Source organism: Rhinoderma darwinii, chromosome 3 (assembly GCF_050947455.1).
Source record: "Rhinoderma darwinii isolate aRhiDar2 chromosome 3, aRhiDar2.hap1, whole genome shotgun sequence".
NCBI lineage: Eukaryota > Metazoa > Chordata > Amphibia > Anura > Rhinodermatidae > Rhinoderma > Rhinoderma darwinii.
Genome location: NC_134689.1, coordinates 347,870,354 through 347,890,481, shown reverse-complemented (window position 1 = coordinate 347,890,481; position 20,128 = coordinate 347,870,354). Strand labels below are relative to the sequence as shown.

Genomic DNA, 20,128 nt, shown 5'->3' with positions numbered 1-20,128 from the left:
GGTCTTCTATCTGAGAGCAGTACAGGGTAGAGGGGGAGACGGATCTCGGAGATGTATAGTTTTCAATAGTGTGATTCCGTAATTTCATGTAAAAAGCTGATTAAATGCTGCGAGGACTCGTAGAGAAAGTCTGTGAGTCCTGCTTCCCCCGCCCACACGTAGTGATTGGCAGCTCTCCCTGTAAACAAACTTATATAGGAAGAGCTGCCAATTGCTCTGTGTGGGCGGGGTACCTGGACTCTCAGACTTTCTCTATGTGTCCTGGCAGCATTTAATCAGCTTTTTACATGAAATCATAGAAAACTATACATCCCCGAGCTCAGCGTCTCCTCCTCTACTGTCAGATACAAGATCTTAATTCTCCACTTTAAGGGAAGCCTTATATCATTTCTATATGAATGATAAGACTAGAAAACTGGTACCCAGGTAGATGTTGTATCGAACAGCTGCTTTTGTAGGACCTCTTTTTGATGCGGCCATATATCTAGGGCTTGATTTCACATGTTTCTTGTTCCTTCTATTTTCTAACGCTCAGTTTGTGGTTACCTATATTCCTCTTTATCTGTACTAAAGGCATCTGGACAGGTTAATTGCCTCCTGTCAAATCAGCACACTAATCTTCTGCTGATGCAAACATTACTAGGAGAGCAGTCACGTAGAAGATTTTTAACCCTTCAAAGCACATTAAAATTTCATATACATAAAACAAAAACAGTGACTGCTTAGATGTTACCACCCTGTACCCAAACGAGATACGTGTACACCAACTTTTTTGCTCTTAAATTGGATAGTTCTTTTTCCAGAAACAGCGTCAGTCTTGTCCATGGTTTGGATCTCATATTGTAGCTTATCTCCTTTCAAGTGAAGCGGGATGAGCTACAAAAGTTGTTTTTGGAAAAAAGCAGTCCCTTTTTTTTTTTCAACCCATTGAATTTGGTTCCTTGCAAAACCAGTGTGTTAATATATGGAAATGACAGGTTGTAGATGGACTATATATTTTAAATGTTGATAAAATACTCCAACTACTGAACATGTCGAGGCAGTCCTACTGCAATATTCACGAACTGGTCCAAAAAGAAAATTCAATTGTTTCCCATGTCCAATTATGTGGAAACAAAAAATGGATATTTTAAGGAAATAATAATATTTTTTTAGCATTGTAGAATGACTTTTCTATCCGGATGAATTGTGAACAGTTTATTTTATACTGCAATTGTCAAAGGTAAATTTATACAGGTTTTAATCAAATGCAATGCAAATTTCAAGGAGCCGATCGTATCTTTTTGGTCTTCCTCAACAAATATATCACACAATAGTTTAGTCAGCTAGTGGTGACAGACTTGACTTCTATCCCATGGCCTGTGAGAAATGTACAATTACTAAATAACATTTATAAAGAGCTGCACGGGTATATTGTGGGGGTGGAGTGGCATTATCTTCTTTTTCTAAATGCTACTCTAGACTGTACAATAGCAACACTTTTGTAGCTTACAAATTACAACTAAAAAAATTATATATATATTTTTATATATATATATATAAAAGCAGATATAGTAATTGGTAGGACGGCCACATTGCGTTAAATAGTCTACCTCTATATACATTCTCCCATTATCTATGTATTTGCAGCAGGATAAAAAGTGCTTTAAAATCAAATTATAAAACAGGCAAAAAAAAAAGCTATATACAGACCGATGGTTCCAAAAATGTGGCTACATGGAGTATATTCCCCATGCGTTATAAACCTAATACAATAAAAATAAAAACAGCAATAATATTAAAAATTGAGTTAGGATTTACATTCGTTATGGAATTGACTGCCCGGTAGTTGGGGCAGTCAATGGTATAGGTGCAATGTTTTGCAACCTATAGGTGCAACTTTGCAACCTTTATCCAATCTAATACATTTACCTCCTAAAAATCTAAATAGTCTTAATTCCACTACTCTCATAAAAATACTTTTATTTAATTATTTATTCTTTGTAGCACCTGCATTCTTCAGGCCCAAAAAATAGGTGTTGCCGTCATAGATATTCTATGTTGCAATAATTGTCTGGTTTGTAAGGAGATAAAGCACCAAACTCCTCTCGCCCGCCCCCTCCCACCAAAAAAAATATATATAATAAACAAAAACTATACAAAAATTAAAATTACAAAAACCGATTCAACACATTTAGAGTAAAAAAAAAAAATGGTGGTAATTTTCACAAATAAAAATTATTCCGGGATATTGTGGTCTGCTTGGCAGTGTTCATGACATGATATAAATGAAAAAGAGAATGCCCCAGAGCCTACCAGCACCATGTACGCTAACAATCTAATACAGACAACAATGGTATAATATTCACAGTTTTCATTGGATGCAAGATACAGCAGCCCTTTTGTCTACAATTTCAATATTTTTTTATTTTTACATGACTGCAGTGGTAGGACCTGTTTGTAGGTTCAAATTTCCTAAATTGTAATAGGAATCTCTCAAAAAAACAGATGTGCATTGAAAATGACTAAAAAATTCCAAATCATTATTAATTGTCCCTTCTGGTGCACAAAGTAGCAGCAAAAGAATGTTAAAATGATGATGATATTGTATGAACAGGCTTCCTCTCCCACGTGGTAAAAAATTATTTTATTAAATAATTATTTTTAACATTTAATTAAATATGGTTTTACATTCATCACAACTGGGGTGGGGGTGAAGCCTGAACTTTAATTAACCGAAGTATAGTTTTCAAATGATTATATATTTTTTATAAATATATTTAAAATGTTACAAAAATGCTGCTTTAAATATTATATTGATTTCATAAATAGATTTTAGGCTGTCATTTTCTCAAACACATCTGTATTTCTCTGTTCACACTAGCGTTATGGCTTCCGTTTATAACGGAGCGATGCCAGATCCATTTTGAGCTGTAAATCCTGACAGATCCTATCAAAAATATCAGAAAGCCTGACAGAACCCAGACTGACCCCGTTAACACTTGTGTGAACAGAGCCTTACTGCATCAATAGATAACTTCTGAGGGCCAACAGAACTATGTAGAAATGTTGATAATCTTCAAAATCCAATTAGAATGAAATTCTTATACTTGATTATTATAAAAGGGTTACTGTATCTGTGGTGTAGCCCGCTGCTATAAATACATCATTATCATCCTCTACGAGAGACCAAGACTGACAAAAAAAATTACTTGCTAGCAGATTTTTTGATGGAAAGTCAGCTCTGATTTTTAGTAGCTTAAAAAACCTTTGCAGATGTGATTCAGCTATAAATTTTGCACCATTATTGTTCTATAAATCCAATAAATATATGTTTGAATGCAATTAAAAATCATTTGTTTTCTTCTTTTTGTGTGTGTGTCGTAAAAGAATGCTAAGATATTCCTGTCATTTGTTGTACAACAGTAGGTTTAAAAAAATGCAGATATAAATCTTTTTTAAGATTAATTGAAAAAAAAAAAAAAATATACAGTAATAGTTCTCTTGCAGATCATGTCCTGGGAGATGTGTACAGAAACAGGATCCCCCTGTGGTACACAGGAGAGAAAAAAAAGCACCAAAATAGCACCATATATTACAGTGCTGTCAATTAGCTGAGGTACAATGGCCACAATGGTAGCTGTTTTAATCTCATATCCAGCGACTGTATGGTCCCGTAACCTTGGTATAGGCATAGGAAGATGAAGTGGTAAAAGAGTTTGTCATAATAGGAGCTGCTTGTCGAGTTGGAATACTATCCTTCTTTTCGACAGGTGGGGTCTCTGTAGTAGCAGCACCTCCCCACTTTCTCTTTTTGCCAAAGCCTTTGACTTCCGTTTTGATCCCCAATCTAGCAGCTTCTTCCTGCCTGATTCGTGCTCTTTCTGCCAATAGCTTCATTTTGGCTTCCCAAAGTGCCAGTCCATGGTTAGGCTGGTTTAAGTTCTTGTGTTGATAGAACACCAAAGAAATGCGGGTTGGATGACAGCGATTGGGCTTCTTTAGAGGGGTAGTGGCATGAAGCTCTCTCCGTGCACACTCTATAAGAATAGAGCCATGGGCCGGTGCTACAGCAACGCCTCCAATGTTTTCATCAAGGAAATTGTGCTCACTGTCGGACCAGACTTCTTCTTCATACTCCTCTTTTTTTACTGGTGTATCTTCTATATTATCATCTAGACTAAATGGATCCCAGGTATCTGATTTCAAGGGGGTAGATGGAGCAGCTGGAGACGCGAACATATTCCACGACTTGTCCTGCATACTGGCACTAGGTGTCACACTGCACCTATCATTACCAGCAACTGAATTCCATAGCTTTTCTTGGAACATTTGGGTTTCCTTCATAGCGCGACCACCGTTCCAGGTCTTCTGGGTGTTTGGAGAACTTTCATTTAGCTTGCATGAGCTCCAGACCTTTCTTGGTGTGTCAGATTCACGCTGATCAGTCTGAGTATTAATCCCATATACACCCCATTGCTTATTTGGTCCATGTATGGTCTTCAAACCCATGCCACTTGATTGGACACCATAATAATCTCTCTTATCCAGACCATTTGTTAAGCCAGTTTTCTCACTGTTCATAAACATATTTTGAGGACCTTCTGTATTTGTCCTTTCTGGAGTAAATGCCCCATTTGCTTTATAGGGAATGGCTGAATCATTTTTCGGCACCGAGAGATTCAAAGCAGGACTTTGAGAATGAGAATGGACACTAGCAGATCTCTGGAATGCATCGTGCAAAAAGTCATTCATAGGTTCCTTCTTAATTATTTTGTTAAAACAGGAAGAATAAGGAGTGTTATCCATTGGAGCAGGTGTAGTCCGGTGGGGGGTATTTGCTGATCTTTGACTGCTTGCATCATGGAGGCTGTACTGATGTGCCATGTCTCCAGACCGCCCATAATGTTGCTCAGATAAATCATTTCCATAACCATGATTCATAATGTCTGCTGCTGGTTGCATTTCAGACTTTTTCTCAAACGTGTTGCTCATCCATCCACCAGTCCTTGTGTCATTGGAACCATAGTTCCTAAACTGAGAAGGGACCACAGGATTGTTGGGTAAGCCATAATATCCAAAGGGAGGAAGAGCAAATTGTGTGTGATAGCCATTTATAGAAGGCAGGTTAGGTGGTTGTGCATAGAAAGAATGGTAGGAGTAAACACTATTCATGCTGTAGGGATCGGAAGGTCTGCAGCTGCCCAACACAGAGTAACTCTCAACAACTCCATTTGCATTATACTTGTAGGAACTGTAGTGATTTGTAGGCTCCACTTTTATACAAGGCTTTACCTGCTGTTGAAGTGCACCTGTGGATAAAGGGAGTACATTGGATTTAGTATGTTTAATAAAAAAAAGTCAAACGGAGCACTGTTCATCAATGACTATAATGATATAATATAGTTTACAAACCGAGCCTGCAGCCTAGCATAATAATAAATATATACTGAAACAGAAAAGTCAAAAATGGCGAACCAAGTTTTGGAATGAATCTTGAGAATTTGTTTTCTCAATTTTAGTTTAACTTCCTTAATACTATATGGAAAATAAAATAATAGTATACGTATTCATACCATAAAGTCAAATTCAATGGTGTATGTCTTTATTGGGCAAAGATATTCGCTCATAAATCGGACTGACCCATACACATAAGACAGTTAGCGGGATCTACGGACATTATCTAATTAGTATGACCAGGTTTAGTCTTGCATACAGTCCAAAAGGGAGTTTATCCAAATTTGGTCCACACTGTTCTGGTTGCTAACCCACGTGTACAGTCTATGCGAGTCAGCCGAACCAGTTTGTGGATACATGTTTAGTACTGCTCAAATCCAATTACATAACTGATGTAGAAGGGATGGCAGACAATAGACTGTCTTCCCCTAAATAATATGTAACGTTTATATACGCCCTCATAGTTAACATATACAATACGTAAAATATAGGAATGAGAGTGACTATATGGGTTGGTTAAACTGCTTGCTTAGCTACTGTTAACAGCATTCGACCACCTATCCGTCACTTATTACACACCTGGGCTCTGCTGGTTTGTTGGTGCTTCTGCTGGCTCCTGCTTGGTTTTATCTGGGGTGGTAAGTTTCTCTTTTTGAAGTTTCTTCTTCTCAGCTGCTGCCTTCTTGGCTTCTAGCTGTCTCTGCCTACAAGATTTGGCAGGTTCAGAAAGTTTGCGGACTTCGCGGGGGAAAGACGATAGCACCTGGATTCCTCCTTTCCTGATCTTTTCATTTTGGCCCTCCTCACTCCCAAACTCATCTGTCGAGGAGACCTTGTAAAGTGGCAGCACATGGAGTTGTTCATCTTCAGCGATCTTACCAACCATCCTGTTGTCTTCCTTTGTCAAAGTGCAGACCTAAATACCAAAAGGAGTACTGTACTGTGAAACATTGTTTTGGACATTAGATTTTTGAAAACGAGCAACTCAAGGTACTTGTAGTATGAATCCGAATGACCAATAGTTGAATAGAAACCACAATCAGTCCATGCAATAGAGGCGTCCCTTCTTCCTCTCAAAACACGTGAAATTGAAGGAATGCATGATACGCGTTAAAATTATTTAAAGCAATGATAAACATATAATCTAGAATAGTTCAACATATTTCCAAAGTCACCCAACAGTGAAAGGAAAATCAAATCGTGGTTAGCAAACAGTTCATAGTTCCATATAGTCTAATACCATGTGGAGACGCTGCCAGGAGAGGAACGAGCGTAGCAGAACACCTGTGTGACGCTACAAACTTTTACCTGCTTAAGAAAAGGGGAGGTCCACCTAAAAGGCCCTGTTCACACAGTTTTTTTCCGCAAAAAAAAAACCGCTCGCAGGGAAAAAGAAGCGACATGCCCTATCTTGAGGCGTTTTTTTGCAATTTTGACGTGTTTTTTTACGCGTTTATCGACAAAAGACGCTCGCTGTTACTCCATCTTTCTGTTGAAGAGATAGCTAAAAAAAACGCAGCAAAAAATGCGGCAAAAAGCGCGTGTGGTGCAAAACCACTTAAAAAAAAAACCGTAGCTGATTTTTCCAGGCAGAATTTTCTGCCTGCAAAAAACTCAGTGTGAACAGGGCCTAAGCGTCACACAGGTGTACTGTCTACATAAAGAATAAAAATTATTTTAACGTGCACCGTGCATTCCTTCGTTTTTACATTTTCTAGAAGCCACAGTCTTCTTTTGTTTATTTACGAAGTCATGTGAAACTCTGATGGAGAATAGTAGACACAGAAGTCTACCGTTAATTTTCAGTATCTTGAAATACATGCTATAATTTAATGTATATAGTTATTGAAATAATACTGTACATGCCAAAAGTACCATATAGGGGTTATATTCTTTGGACAAACCATTTCTATATGCCCTATTAGAATTTATAGCGCGTGTACAAGTAAGTAGCGCTCACTCCAGTGGGTGCCATGTAATGGTTAATTTCAACAGTAGCTTTGCTTTAGCGGAAATGATCAGCTGATTGCAAAGGGGGGGGGGGGGGGATGTCAGAAGTGGGACATCCCATCATAAGCTAATTGCAGGAGTCCTGTTTAAAATAGGGTTCTCAACCCCTTTAAAGTAAGTTACCTTTTAACAACATGTAATTTCTTAAAGGGGTTATCCCACGAAGGACATTTAAATGTTTAATCGCTGGGACCCCCACCATTCACTAGAACGGGGTTCCCGAGCTGCCTGTTCCTCCATACTGCAAGACCGTAGTGAGTACGTTTGAACGGAGCAGTGGCCACACATGCTACTTGCTGCTGCATTCCCTGTCTGTGGGGCTGACGGAAACAACTGAGCGCTGTTCTCGGCTGTTTCCGTCAGCCCCATAGATATTGAATAGAGCAGCAGGGCACCACTCCATTCAAACTCCTCCCAATCTAGTAGAGCCCGTTCTAGTGATCGATGGGGGTTCCAGCTATTAGACATTTATCACCTATCCTGTGGATAAGTCATGAAATAACCCTTTTAATATATCTGTAAAAGGTTTGGATCTCCATTATACTGATACAGAGTTCCAAATCCCCTACATAAACTAAAATATATTATTAAATGATAACATTCTGGCTGCCTTCAGCTACCACGAAGGGAAGCTTGAGAGCTATTTTCTCGAGTTCTAATAATATATAATATACTAGAAAAAGTACCAGGCGCTGCCCGGGTATAATGTGTAGGTCTGTCTGTTTGTGTTTTCATTGGATTTGTTCCAGGGTTGCCCAGGAGGCTAATTCATTCCATCATTTATTCTTGGTATACAGGGAAATCGCTAGAAGCCCCATATATCCCGGCAGTTACACAATGTTTATTTAAATTTTAAATTCCTAAATACCTAACAGCTAAACTGGTAGGAAATGGAGTCATGAGACTGTGACAGAGCCTGTTTATTAACAACATTGGCAATTTTATTACCAGTTGGCCATAGACTATGGTTGGATCATAATTGAAAACAGCATCATTCATGAAAGCCCACTCATTAGCACACTGAACATGATGCACTCTATCAGCTTGCTTTCTGGCCTAGGTTTGGGCAGGAGTCTCTGCACTTCTGAGAGCCACCTGTCTGGTCTGTTGCTCATAAAGTCCGAGTTTGCTGAGGAGTTTCAGCAGCTCGAGCAGCAGTATGACACATTTGATCAGCTTCCAGTTGGGCAAGAGGATTCTTTGCAGCTAGTAATGCAGCTTTCCTCCTGACCATCAGTAATCTGATTGGTTGCTATGGGTAACCACTCACCTGTACCTTCCCATCTAGGATTATCTTGTAAAGTGTACTACCTGCTACTGTCAGATAAAAACATCTTTACTATAAAAGCGAATGTCTGTATTCGCTTTTATAGTATTGGATTGTGATCATGTGATAATGGCTGATAACAGAGAACAGCAACAAGGTCGGGACCTTTACGAAAACCATCCTGAACACCCAATGTACCTATGTGCCAAATTTGAGTTTAAATAGTTCAGGTGTTTGGATGCCTATAGAGGACGACAAACAGACATTCGCTATAATGGCTGATAACCGAGAACAACGGCAAGGTTGGGACATTTACGAAAACCTTCCCGGCCACCCGATGTACCTATGTGCCAAATTTGGGGTCAAATGGTTCAGGCGTTTGGAAGCCTATAGAGGACGACAAACAGACATTCACTTTTATAATATAGAATAGCAGAGTTCCCCGGCTTCATACTGGTCCATTTTTTTGTTGTTTGTGTGTGTGTGGGTAAAAACGCCATTTCCTACTGATAGGAAGCCAACATATGCAATAAAGTCCAAGTGCAGGATTCCATTTTGGAGGCATGACTGGTCTGAAAGGGGTTCAATTTATGAGAATGCTCAAATCCAGTATAGGTTCAGTTAGTTTACGGCGAGTATCACGTCGAGTAAAGAAAAATGGCTTTGTTGTTATGGAAAACTGGTCTAAAACTGTGTGTATGTGAGTGAGGCTAAGAATGAAGGACGTGCGAGCTTCTATTGGCCAATTCAGGTCATCTGATTTGATATTGAAGAAGGTCCTTGATGTGGAAGCCGTGTCATATTTGCTTTTGTGAATATGTCGAGAATCGTAGGTCCTAGAGAGCTGAAACCGGTCTAAAAACTTCGGAAGTGCGTGATTTACTTATGTGCCAAATCTGGTGCAGATTGGTCCAGTTGTTTGGCTGTGCATGAAGAACATACGACGGACATCAGAAATTCTTTTGTATATATATATATATATATATATATATATATATATATATATATATATGAAAGAGACAATAAGCTCCTAAGCTCCCCCTAGTGGTGGTAACAGGCAGACAGAATTTTAATCACTTAAAGGGTAAATAAACGTTTGACAAACTTCTGACATGTCACAGTGACACGTCAGAAGTTTTGATTGGTGGGGGTCCGAGCACTGAGACCCCCACCAATCGCTAAAACGAAGCGGCAGAAACGCCTGTGTGAGTGCTTAGCCGCTTCTTTTCTGTTCTGCTTTTTCCGGAAAGCCAATGTATCAGAGTACGGGCTCATAGACTTTCTATTGAGTCCGTACTCCGATAAATTGATTTCCAGAAAAAGCCGAACTGACACGAAGCGGCTGAGCGCTCACACGAGCGCTTCGTTTTAGCGATTGGTGGGGGTCTCAGTGCTCAGACCCCCACCAATCAAAACTTCTGGCATGTCACTATGACATGTCAGAAGTTTGTCAAATGTTTAGTTACACTTTAATTCTATGTCTATCCAGAAGACTTGGATCTCTGTTTTAGAAAAAATGAGCACCATCTCCTATATAGATATATTGAAAATAATTAATAAGCACAGAGTTTTGGACCTATTGAGGTTAAGAACAAAATGGATGGACATTTACGTTAAGGTTTCTGACCCCATCCATTCTATATTCCCTGCACCAAATAGTAAACTCACCACAGTGCAGCCATTGTAGAGATTATGCTGGTCCTTGTGTGCATGGGCACAAAAATCCATACATGCTGTAACACCGGAGAATGGACGCCCCTCTTCCAACCCAAGCCTGCAATCTATTGCTACGTCCTCGTTGTTAACCTAAGAAGGAAAGGCAGATGATGAGTTCTGAATGAATTCACAGGACATGATGTATTGGACTTTTCTCCAACAAAATAAAGTGTATTAAATATGTGTCGCAAAACACCAAATGCAGATGTGTCCAGCCTGAGGCTCTGTTCACATCTGCGTTCGGGTTTTCCGTTGTTCTGCTAGTCATAGGAGCAGAACATTGGAAAAACGGACTTACATGATCAATCGCATCATGGAAATCAACGGCGATCGACCGAACCCATTGACTTTAATGGGTTCCTTTGGGCTCCCGTCACAGTCTCCATCGTTTTACCGAAAAAAGTGCAGCGTGCTGCGCTACTTTGTCTATGAAAAACAATGGAATCTGCATAGGAGACCCCTAATGGAGCCATCGACACAGATGTGAACAGAGCCTTACTTTTTCTTGAATTGCGTTACGTTATACAATCTGTCATGATACCAATTTAATACAATCTTGCGCCTTCCAGTAAACAAACGTATACGTTAAGCATAAACGTTTTTTTTTAACATGGGAGCCTACGGACATCAGATGGCCAATCGATGGCATCCGTCAGAGGCATCTGTCAGAGCTAACCAGTAAAAAAAAATATACATTAAATGCATACATTTTTGTAACTTGGTATTCTTTAGGCGACGGATGGCCTGACGGATTCCTTTGATGTATAATATCCTTAGGCCATCCATCGCTCATAGACTCCCATGTTATGTATATCACATAATGTTAAACATATCACGTTTAACATGCATGTTTTTTTTACTGGATAGCTGTGACAATTTGTTTTTTTTAACATGGGAGTCTATGGGCAACGGATGGCATTCATTGTAGGCATCGGTCGGAGGTATACTTTTTTTTCACATGTTTGCGTAACCTCTCACGCCATACATCTTTGGTTATGTAGGATTTAGAGAGAAAAAAAAGGGAGGACACATACTAATATGGACATATTTGGTATCCCTCAACCGTAACAACCTGTATAATACATTTTTCACACTTTTTCTGATATGTATTCAGTGTAAAAAAAACAAACTACAATGGACTACTCTAGAATAAAATAGATTCAGTTGGTCCTCAAGGCAAAATTGGCTGGCAATCTCCAAAGGGGTTTTCCAGTCCCTAAAAATATATGGCCTTTCCTCAGGATAGGCCATCAAAAGCTGATCGGTCAGGGTCCCAGGACCCCGCCGCTCAGCTGTTTTGAAGGGGGTGCAGCGGTCATACGAGCGCTTCTTTCCCTTCATTTCTACTTGCTCACTGTGAATCGTCAACACGCATTAAGCGGTGATTCACAGGTATTGCAGCCTTTTCTCCCATTGAAGTGAATCGTAGAAGAAGGCTACAATACCTGTGAATCGCCCCTAAATGAGTGTCGAGGATTAACAGTGAGCAAGTAGAAGGGGAAGCAGCACTCGTACGAGCGATGCACCCCCTTCAAAATAGCTGATCTACGGGGGTCCCGGGAGTCTGATCATGATTTGATACAAGTTCAGAGAATGAAAAGGGCTACCTGTATAAGACATTTTATAAAGTGTAAATAATATAAAACTGTAAAATTAAAATAACGATCCCTTTGATGCATGCCCCATCAGTGTTCTGAATTCAGCGGTATAGTCCTCGATACTTGTGCTGTCTTACTGCGTCATGTGTCCTCCAGTATGTCCCAATGAGTGCCACTAGACAGGAAAGTCCCCGAAACTCGAAAAAAGGACATCATCCTTAGCATATTTGAACATAGAAGAGTACAACATAGTACTGTCTTATCTGAGACATTACCAGTTGCGGAGGAGACCCACTATCACTATAGGAAAATGTAAACGCAGAGCTGGAGGAGGTGTACATGTTTTAGTACAAGTGCACATGGCTGTCACTGCCATAGAGGCACTGTGGATGCTGTAGTTATAGTGTCACTATCACTTTTTTTTATGGGTCACTAAGACTGTCTGGGGGCACTGTGGCTGGCTGTTATCAGGGCACTGAACTGGATTGGTCTTGGGGGAACTAAGGGTTCATCTGCGATTACCCAAGTGTGCATACCTGATTTTGGTAAGCCTGTGGAGCAAGCATTTTGTAAACTGGGGCAACCTTCGTAGCCAGATCCTGAAAGTTATCCTTCAGACAATCCTCCTACAATAAAAGAATAATACAAAAACACATCAATACAATGAAATATGACAAATAGCAAATTATCCTGCAGGGTCCACAGGGAATAATCTATAGAGGGCTGTTCTGCCTAATCTCCTGCATTTATGGTGACCAAACATTTCATTATTTGGACACGTTTTAATAGATTTTTCTGAAAAAATATACCAGTTCATTTCATAATTGGGAGAGAATTTGTGGAGCAATGTTAGTGTTCTATGGTAGTCATTTTTTGGTAAGACCACATGAATTTTCCATGGTAAAAATAATTCCTATCGTTATAAAAACATATATGTGTTTTTAACCCTTCAGGATCATTCTGAAAATTAACTGACCGGAAAAGGGACCTTTTAAAGGCAGCACTAAAGCTCGCTGTATGCTGCAGGTACAGTGGTTTTAACTCCTTAACGCCGAAGGACGGATATATCCGTCCTCTGCAGCTGCTAGTTCGCGCAGGAGGACGGATATATCCGTCCTGTGATGGCGCGGGTACTGAGACTGTACCCACGCGATCAGCGGCAGGAGCCCGGCTGTTATACTCAGCCTGGCTCCTGCTGCAACTGCCGGAATCGAAACGTGCTCCGATTCCGGCAGTTTAACCCATTAAATGCCGCTGTCAATAGTGACAGCGGCATCTAATGTGTTTGACAGAGGGGGGAGCTCCCTCTGTCACCCGATCGGCGCCCCCGCAAACAAATCGCGGGTCGCCGTCGGGTTTCAAAGACAGCCGGGGGTCTAACAAAGACCCCCAAGTCTGTCTTCAGCATCTGCCTGTTAGGCGATGCCAGAGGCATGACCTAACAGGTTGCCTGTCAGTTTTACACTGACAGGCAATAATGCTTTGGTATACTAAGTATACCAAAGCATTATATATGCGATCGGCACATCGCATAGTGAAGTCCCCTGGTGGGACTAAAAAAAAAAATGTAAAACAGTTAAATAAAGTTTGTGAAAAAAATAAATAAAAAAAATTACAGTCAAAGTCAAATAAAACTACTTTTTTGGCCCAAAAAGTGGTTTTATTTAGTAAAACTGTCAAAACAAATCACACATACACATATATGGTATCCCCGCGATCGTAACAACTTGACCAATAAAATGAACACATTAATTAAACCGCCGGATGAACGGCGTCCAAAGAAAACGCAAAAAACAACGTCAAAATTCTCTCTTTTCTCCCATTCCCCCCATAAAAAATAAAATAAAAGTTAATCTATAAGTCCTATGTACCCCAAAATAGTACTAATGAAAACTACACATTGTCCCGCAAAAATCAAGCCCACATACGGCCACATCGACGGAAAAATAAAAACGTTACGGCTCTTGGAACGCGGCGATGCAAAAACAAGTAATTTTTTTCTAAAAGGCTTTTTATTGTGCAAACGTAGGAAAAACATATAAAACCTTTACATATTTGGTATCCCCGTAATCGTGCCGACCCATAGAATAAAGTTAACATGTTATTTACGCTGCATAGTAAAGGGTGTAAATTTATAACGTGAAAATGAATGCTGGAATAGCTGCTTATTTTCAATTCTCTCCTAAAATAAAGTTAATAAAAGTTAATCAATATGTTATAAGCATCTAAAAATGGTACAATTACAAAATACAACTCGTCCCGCAAAAAACAAGCCCTTATACGGCTATGTCGACGGAATAAAAAAAGAGTTACGACTCTTGGAATGCGACCGTGAAAAAACAAAAAATAATTCTTGGTCATTAACGTGCAAAATGGCCCGGTCATTAAGGGGTTAAAGAACACTGGGAAGAAGTAGAACACAATAACCACAAGATGTGCCTAATGTGTTTCAGGTCTAAATGTATTCTCATCTAGGGGCTGTTTTTACTGCTGAATACAAAGCTCCCACATAGAGCCGTAATACATCAACATTTGAATTAGCTCTTTAAAAAGTCCAATAACATATTGAAAAAACATGGCTATACATATTGACTACCTACCTCCTTGGGATTATCGCCCACAAGTCGAAATTTCCTTGGAGTTTTGCTTCGCGCAAACTTGCAGCCATTGAAATACATGCTCCACGAACACCCAAAAGAGAAAGAAGCACCACAGGAGTTGGGATCTTTGCCTTGGCACGCACAAGTTCGACTAAAAAAAATACAACATAATTAACATGACATATTGCTTCAATACGTACAATTACAGGAAAGATAATTAAAAAATGTGTTATATTCCAAGCTATACAATGCAACATGGGTAGGTCAGTTTCTTAGAATTGTTAGGGACAGGCCTTGCTATCTATTGAAAAAACTCACTCATCGTTCAAGCCACATCTTCTTGATGTTGGATTTCCAAATTTGGTGAGGGTTTCTGAGATAGTATCATACAACTTATCACCCAAGATACGAGGGATTCCCTCCCAAGCCATGATTAATATGATAATGACAGCATCCTCGCAATGGTGGCCAGCGCGGTGCCGAACCATACACAGCAGCTTCTCCTCCTCACTCTGCCGGCGGATGACCTGAATAGTAGAAAATAACGGACTAGTTAGTTTTTGAACTTCTCTGTTTATGAGTGGACAGCTTTAGGTTTAGGCTTGGGTAATTCAATTAACAATGTGTATAACCACTGAAACTATTGCATAAATATTGTGGTTGAAGGCGTTATCTCATCTTGATAACCCCAAAGGGTCATATAGGGGAGGGGGTCTATGGGCCAATGAACAGAGGCCTAATAAGTTGGGGCTTTTGCGGACATGGGCCACTCATGCACCGGGTAGATGTAATGCTAAATTTCACCTGTAGTGGCCGCTGCAGGAAAAATGAGTAGCCAATGGAAAAGTCCCCTGGCTGAAATTAGCTGTTTGCCAGGGGACTCAGGAGCCAGACTCTTATATTAAAGGTGTTGCCTGTGATGAGACAACCCCTTTAATGAAGATGACTGTTCATCCTACAGAAAACGACATTTTTTTATTTAGACATTTATGTTTTTATAGATTTGCAAATATTTTGAATCCATTTTTATGTGGAACCATTCTGTTATAGGATAAAGATAACATAAAGGAAATTGCCAAAAAGTACAATGCATTCATAGATTTTTTTTTTTGAAAAATCTCTTTTTATTAAGCAGTAAATAATACATAACAAACAGTTATTATAGTGCATGACTTGGAGCAGATAAACGTAAATTACAGACTTTTAACATTTAGCGTGTGGGTAAAGACATAGGCATAATAAATCACCTGCTGGTGACGCGAAGGTAATAGAATCCTGACAGATAAGAGTACCCTGATTTAATCTAACAAATCTTGCCCTTTCCGAAAATTAATAATCCAATAACTGTGAGAGACAGCACATACAATTCATTAACCAATGAATAACAGATGAATAACAATTCTAGTACTACAACACCTGTAATCAATTTTGTATAAAGGAAAACTCACTTCATGCTTCATGCTACCCCAAGATTCAGTATATCGGCCTGACACAGGACTTACGCATGGGGTATACATTAGATATAAAGAAATGTGGAGAGCTAGACCTTACGTAGAACCCGTTTTGTCTCTGCACTGGGACAGCCATGGGCTCCACACTTTTAGAAAACGGTCCCTGGTTTGAGTTACCCAAGCTGCCAACTCCTCCATACGACAGATATGCTGCATTTTATCAGACCATAGTTCTACTGTAGGTGGGTTAGCCTGTCTCCACAATGTGGGAACGAGCAATTTAGCTGCCGAGATCATCTGTGTCGGCAGGTTGTATGTGGAGGGTGTGAAGCCAGGTTGAGGTAGCCACAAGAACACTAACTCTGCCGTTAACTTAATCTGCATAGAGCAGACAGTGTTGATAGCACTCTCAATCCCCTTCCAGAAACTAATTATTCTAAGACAACTCCACCATATATGTAGGTAAGAACCTGGCCCCTCATGACATCTCCAACATTTATTAACATTCACTAGCCCTATAGAGGCAAGGAATTCAGGCGTCCGATACCATCTCGTGACAAGTTTGTAAGAATTCTCCTGTACAAGCACACATCTGGAGAAACCGTGAGCATGTTTCAATACATAATCCATTTCAAGTTTGGAAAAGGATTTCCCCAATTCCCTCTCCCATGCCCCCAAATAGTGGGGTTTCTGTTCCGACTTTCCCATTAGGAGACCTCTATAGAATTTTGACAGAATCTTTGCAGGGGTAGTTGGCAATAGTGTGTAATTTTCTAACCATGTCGGATCAGTCTGGGGCATCTTGGAGATAGACTTAAACATATCTGTTGTAGCTACATAATCCGCCGCTTGCAAAGCATTCGGACGCCTCAACCCCTGTTCCTCAAATATCTGTACAAGGCTTGGAGGACCCAAAGGGTCCAAGAGAATCGATATCTTGACGGTGTTCAGCCTCCTCCAGAAGTCTGCCGTTCTATCAGACTTTCTACCCAGGAAGGACGGTAGAACACTCAGTGGTGCCAGTGGGGAGAGGAGTTTCCCCGTCATGTTCAGAGCTCCTGCAGTGTGACACACACGAATCGTCCCCTTAGTGATAGGGCTCAAATCCCCCTTTTTCGCTATCAGATCATCTCGCACCCAGAGTAATTGAAACGTGTCTGACCCCATAAGCGTTCTTTCCATAACTACAGACAACATGTTATTACCCCCATCTGCCAACTGCGTCCATCGTGAGCGATGATTAGCATAGAAATACAGTTCCAAGTCAGGAAGCGAAATCCCTCCCTGTTCTCTTTTCTGTGGTAGAAGGTTATAGGCTAGTCTGGGGCATTTAGGATGCCATAAGAAGGATGTAAACAGGGATTTAAAGTTACAAAAGTAGCTTCTCGGGACCCCAATGGGCAAGGCAGTCAGCAGGTACATGATCTGTGGAAGTATATACGTAGTCAATATGTTTTTCCTACCGAACCACGAGAGGAATGGCAACTTAAGGGCCCCTATTTGTGAACGAATTTTACTAAAGAGGGGTTTGTAATTAATGGAGAACAATTCCCCATGGTCATCTGGGATTATAATCCCCAAAAATTTTATGGCTTTGGGAGGCCATTTGAAAGGAGTGCAACTTTGCAGTTGTGAGATAGTCCGCGACGAGACGTTAATGTTAAGCGCTTCTGATTTACTAAGGTTAATTTGAAAATTTGAAATAAAACCAAATTTGTCAAATAGAGCAATTATATGGGGTATTGCTGATAGCGGGTTAGAAATTAGCAAAAGTAGGTCATCAGCAAAAGCCGCAATTTTGTGTTCTACATCTCCTACTTTCAATCCTCGGACCATCATTTTGTCTAATAGTCAACAATAGAGGTTCCAACATTCATAGATATTTCACAAAAGTGTAAACTACAGGGAAAGGACGTTTATCTGCCACATTTAGAAGGGTAACACATCATTAATACATGTGCTGACGCTGGCCACTCAGAGCCCGGGTCTATAAATGTTATAAACAAGCTTGTCCTCAGATCACCTCTACCCTACAAACGATAGTCTGTTTCCTGCCAATGCGAAACTGCATCCTCTATCAACAAAGAGGAAAAACACGAGGATGAAGGTGGCGCTCAATGTCATTAAGTACAGAAGGGAGGAAGATATGAAACCTAAACATATAGATAAATATATCTCATGCGCACAATAATAACTGCTGACTAGACTAATGGGCTCCAGACATTATATAAGTATTGGAACAACTCACTTACTATGGCATGGTCAGCACAAATGCCACATGGACTTTTACTAAATACGCTAAAACCTGGACTAAACCCTATTAGAAACTGGGAATCTGGCAAAAAACAGGGCTCTCGGACAAGTATAAAGTGGATGCTTGCAATCACCTACCCATTTAGCAATCGGGCAACCCCTGGAGCTCTTCCCTTCTTTTCCTGTGTAAATGACTTTTTCAATGCGGATTGCTTTCCCTTTCTCTCCATACCTGCAAAATAATAATAACTAAATAAATTATACAAAAATTATAAAATTATTTTATATATTATATGCACACACACACACATTTTATATATATATATATATATATTAAGACTGGGACAGCATAGGAATTCCATGCAGATTTTTCTCGTCAGTACTATGCTTCTTATTGTGCTAGCCAATAATGATGAGCCATGAGCCACATCGGGTTAACAGACAGTACAGCCTTGCCTGTGCTACTCACCTTTCTTCCATTAATTCTCTAATTGATGCTACAGTAGGTCCAGATCCAAGGTGAGTGTAATATGGTCCTTCATCCTTCTCATTTATTTGTTCTACAAAGAAATAGTACACTGATCACGATGAAGTCCTGTAAGAGTATCATGGTAGACACCATCCTTAACCCAGCAGTCGCAATTATGGTGAAACCATAGAAATGAACACAAAGTATTTTGTGGAGACCTTTTTTAAAGGGTTCTTCCAGGACAGCGCCACAATTATTCATAGGTTGTGTCTGGTATTGCAGCTCCTCTCCATTCAAATCAATGAGGCTGAACTACAATACCAGACACAGCCCATGGACAAGTGTGGAGCGGTTTCTGGAAAAAAAGCATACCTATTTTTCTTATAATTCTGGAAATCCTTTTTAAAAACTCAGTTGCATCTACATAAGGCAAGACTGATTAAAAGGTTCTTCATCTTTAACAGCTTCTACCACCAAGATGAACTATATACAGGTACACACATCATGAGGACTCTATAGTGATGAGGAAATGTTTTACTAATGTCCTGCTGTATTCCTCCTATGCAGGTATGTATGTGACTATACAGGATATATCCTAGGAGCACCAAATTGTCTAACTTCAACTGGTTAATTAATGGAATAAGAAGATAATCCACCCCTATAAATTCAATTTTTTATAATCCCTTCTGTCCTCTTTATAGTATAGATTACATAAAACTTCAGCTGTCGTTCCAGTATATAGTTGCTCACAAGGTCATGAATGCTCACGTGCAGAATTGATTACTTTCTGCGGAATCTGCTGATCTTTCTTAAGGAGTTATTGATCATACTGAGCACGCTGTCCTTGTAGTAATCCTATAACAAACTCCGCAGGCTTTGGATCGCCTTGGAGTAGTCAGGTGGACATCCTGGATTATATTACATTATACATTGATGACACAGTAAAGGCAACAGCACAGCTGAGACCGAGATAGAATGCTTTGCTCACATCAAGAATAGGCTAACTTTTTTCTATGGTGTGTGACGAAAAAAAAATCAAAAATCAAAAAGATGAAGTACTCAGTGTCATGTAACAGACTGTAAGGGTATGTTCACACGCAGTGTTTTCAGGCATATTTTGGGACATTTACGCCTCGAAAAACACCTGAAAAAACGGAAGCTGAACGCCTACAAACATCTGCCCATTGAAATCAATGGGAAAAACAGCATTTAGTTCATACGGGGCGTCTTTTTACGCCTCTGTTTTAAAAAACGGAGCGTAAAAAGACGCTTCGTAAAAAGAAGTAGCATGTCACTTCTTGAGACGTTTTTTGGAGCAGATTTTCCAT

The 20,128-nt window shown here is 39.8% G+C and overlaps 1 protein-coding gene across 3 annotated transcripts in view; it reads right to left on the bottom strand.

Annotated features, from left to right (window-relative positions):
• Positions 1 to 1,182: 1,182 nt before the first annotated feature.
• The window catches only part of TET3 (tet methylcytosine dioxygenase 3), a 75,718-nt gene continuing 56,772 nt past the window's right edge, over positions 1,183 to 20,128 (bottom strand). For all 3 annotated transcript variants that reach the window (XM_075858480.1, XM_075858481.1, XM_075858482.1), the window contains 8 exons: positions 18,801 to 18,891; positions 18,470 to 18,563; positions 14,946 to 15,154; positions 14,628 to 14,778; positions 12,564 to 12,653; positions 10,382 to 10,519; positions 6,016 to 6,352; positions 1,183 to 5,291 (listed from right to left, as the gene is read on the bottom strand). In XM_075858480.1, the coding sequence (XP_075714595.1) occupies positions 3,631 to 5,291; positions 6,016 to 6,352; positions 10,382 to 10,519; positions 12,564 to 12,653; positions 14,628 to 14,778; positions 14,946 to 15,154; positions 18,470 to 18,563; positions 18,801 to 18,891 (2,771 nt within the window). In that variant the 3' untranslated portion in view covers positions 1,183 to 3,630. The remainder of the gene's footprint in view (positions 5,292 to 6,015; positions 6,353 to 10,381; positions 10,520 to 12,563; positions 12,654 to 14,627; positions 14,779 to 14,945; positions 15,155 to 18,469; positions 18,564 to 18,800; positions 18,892 to 20,128) is intronic.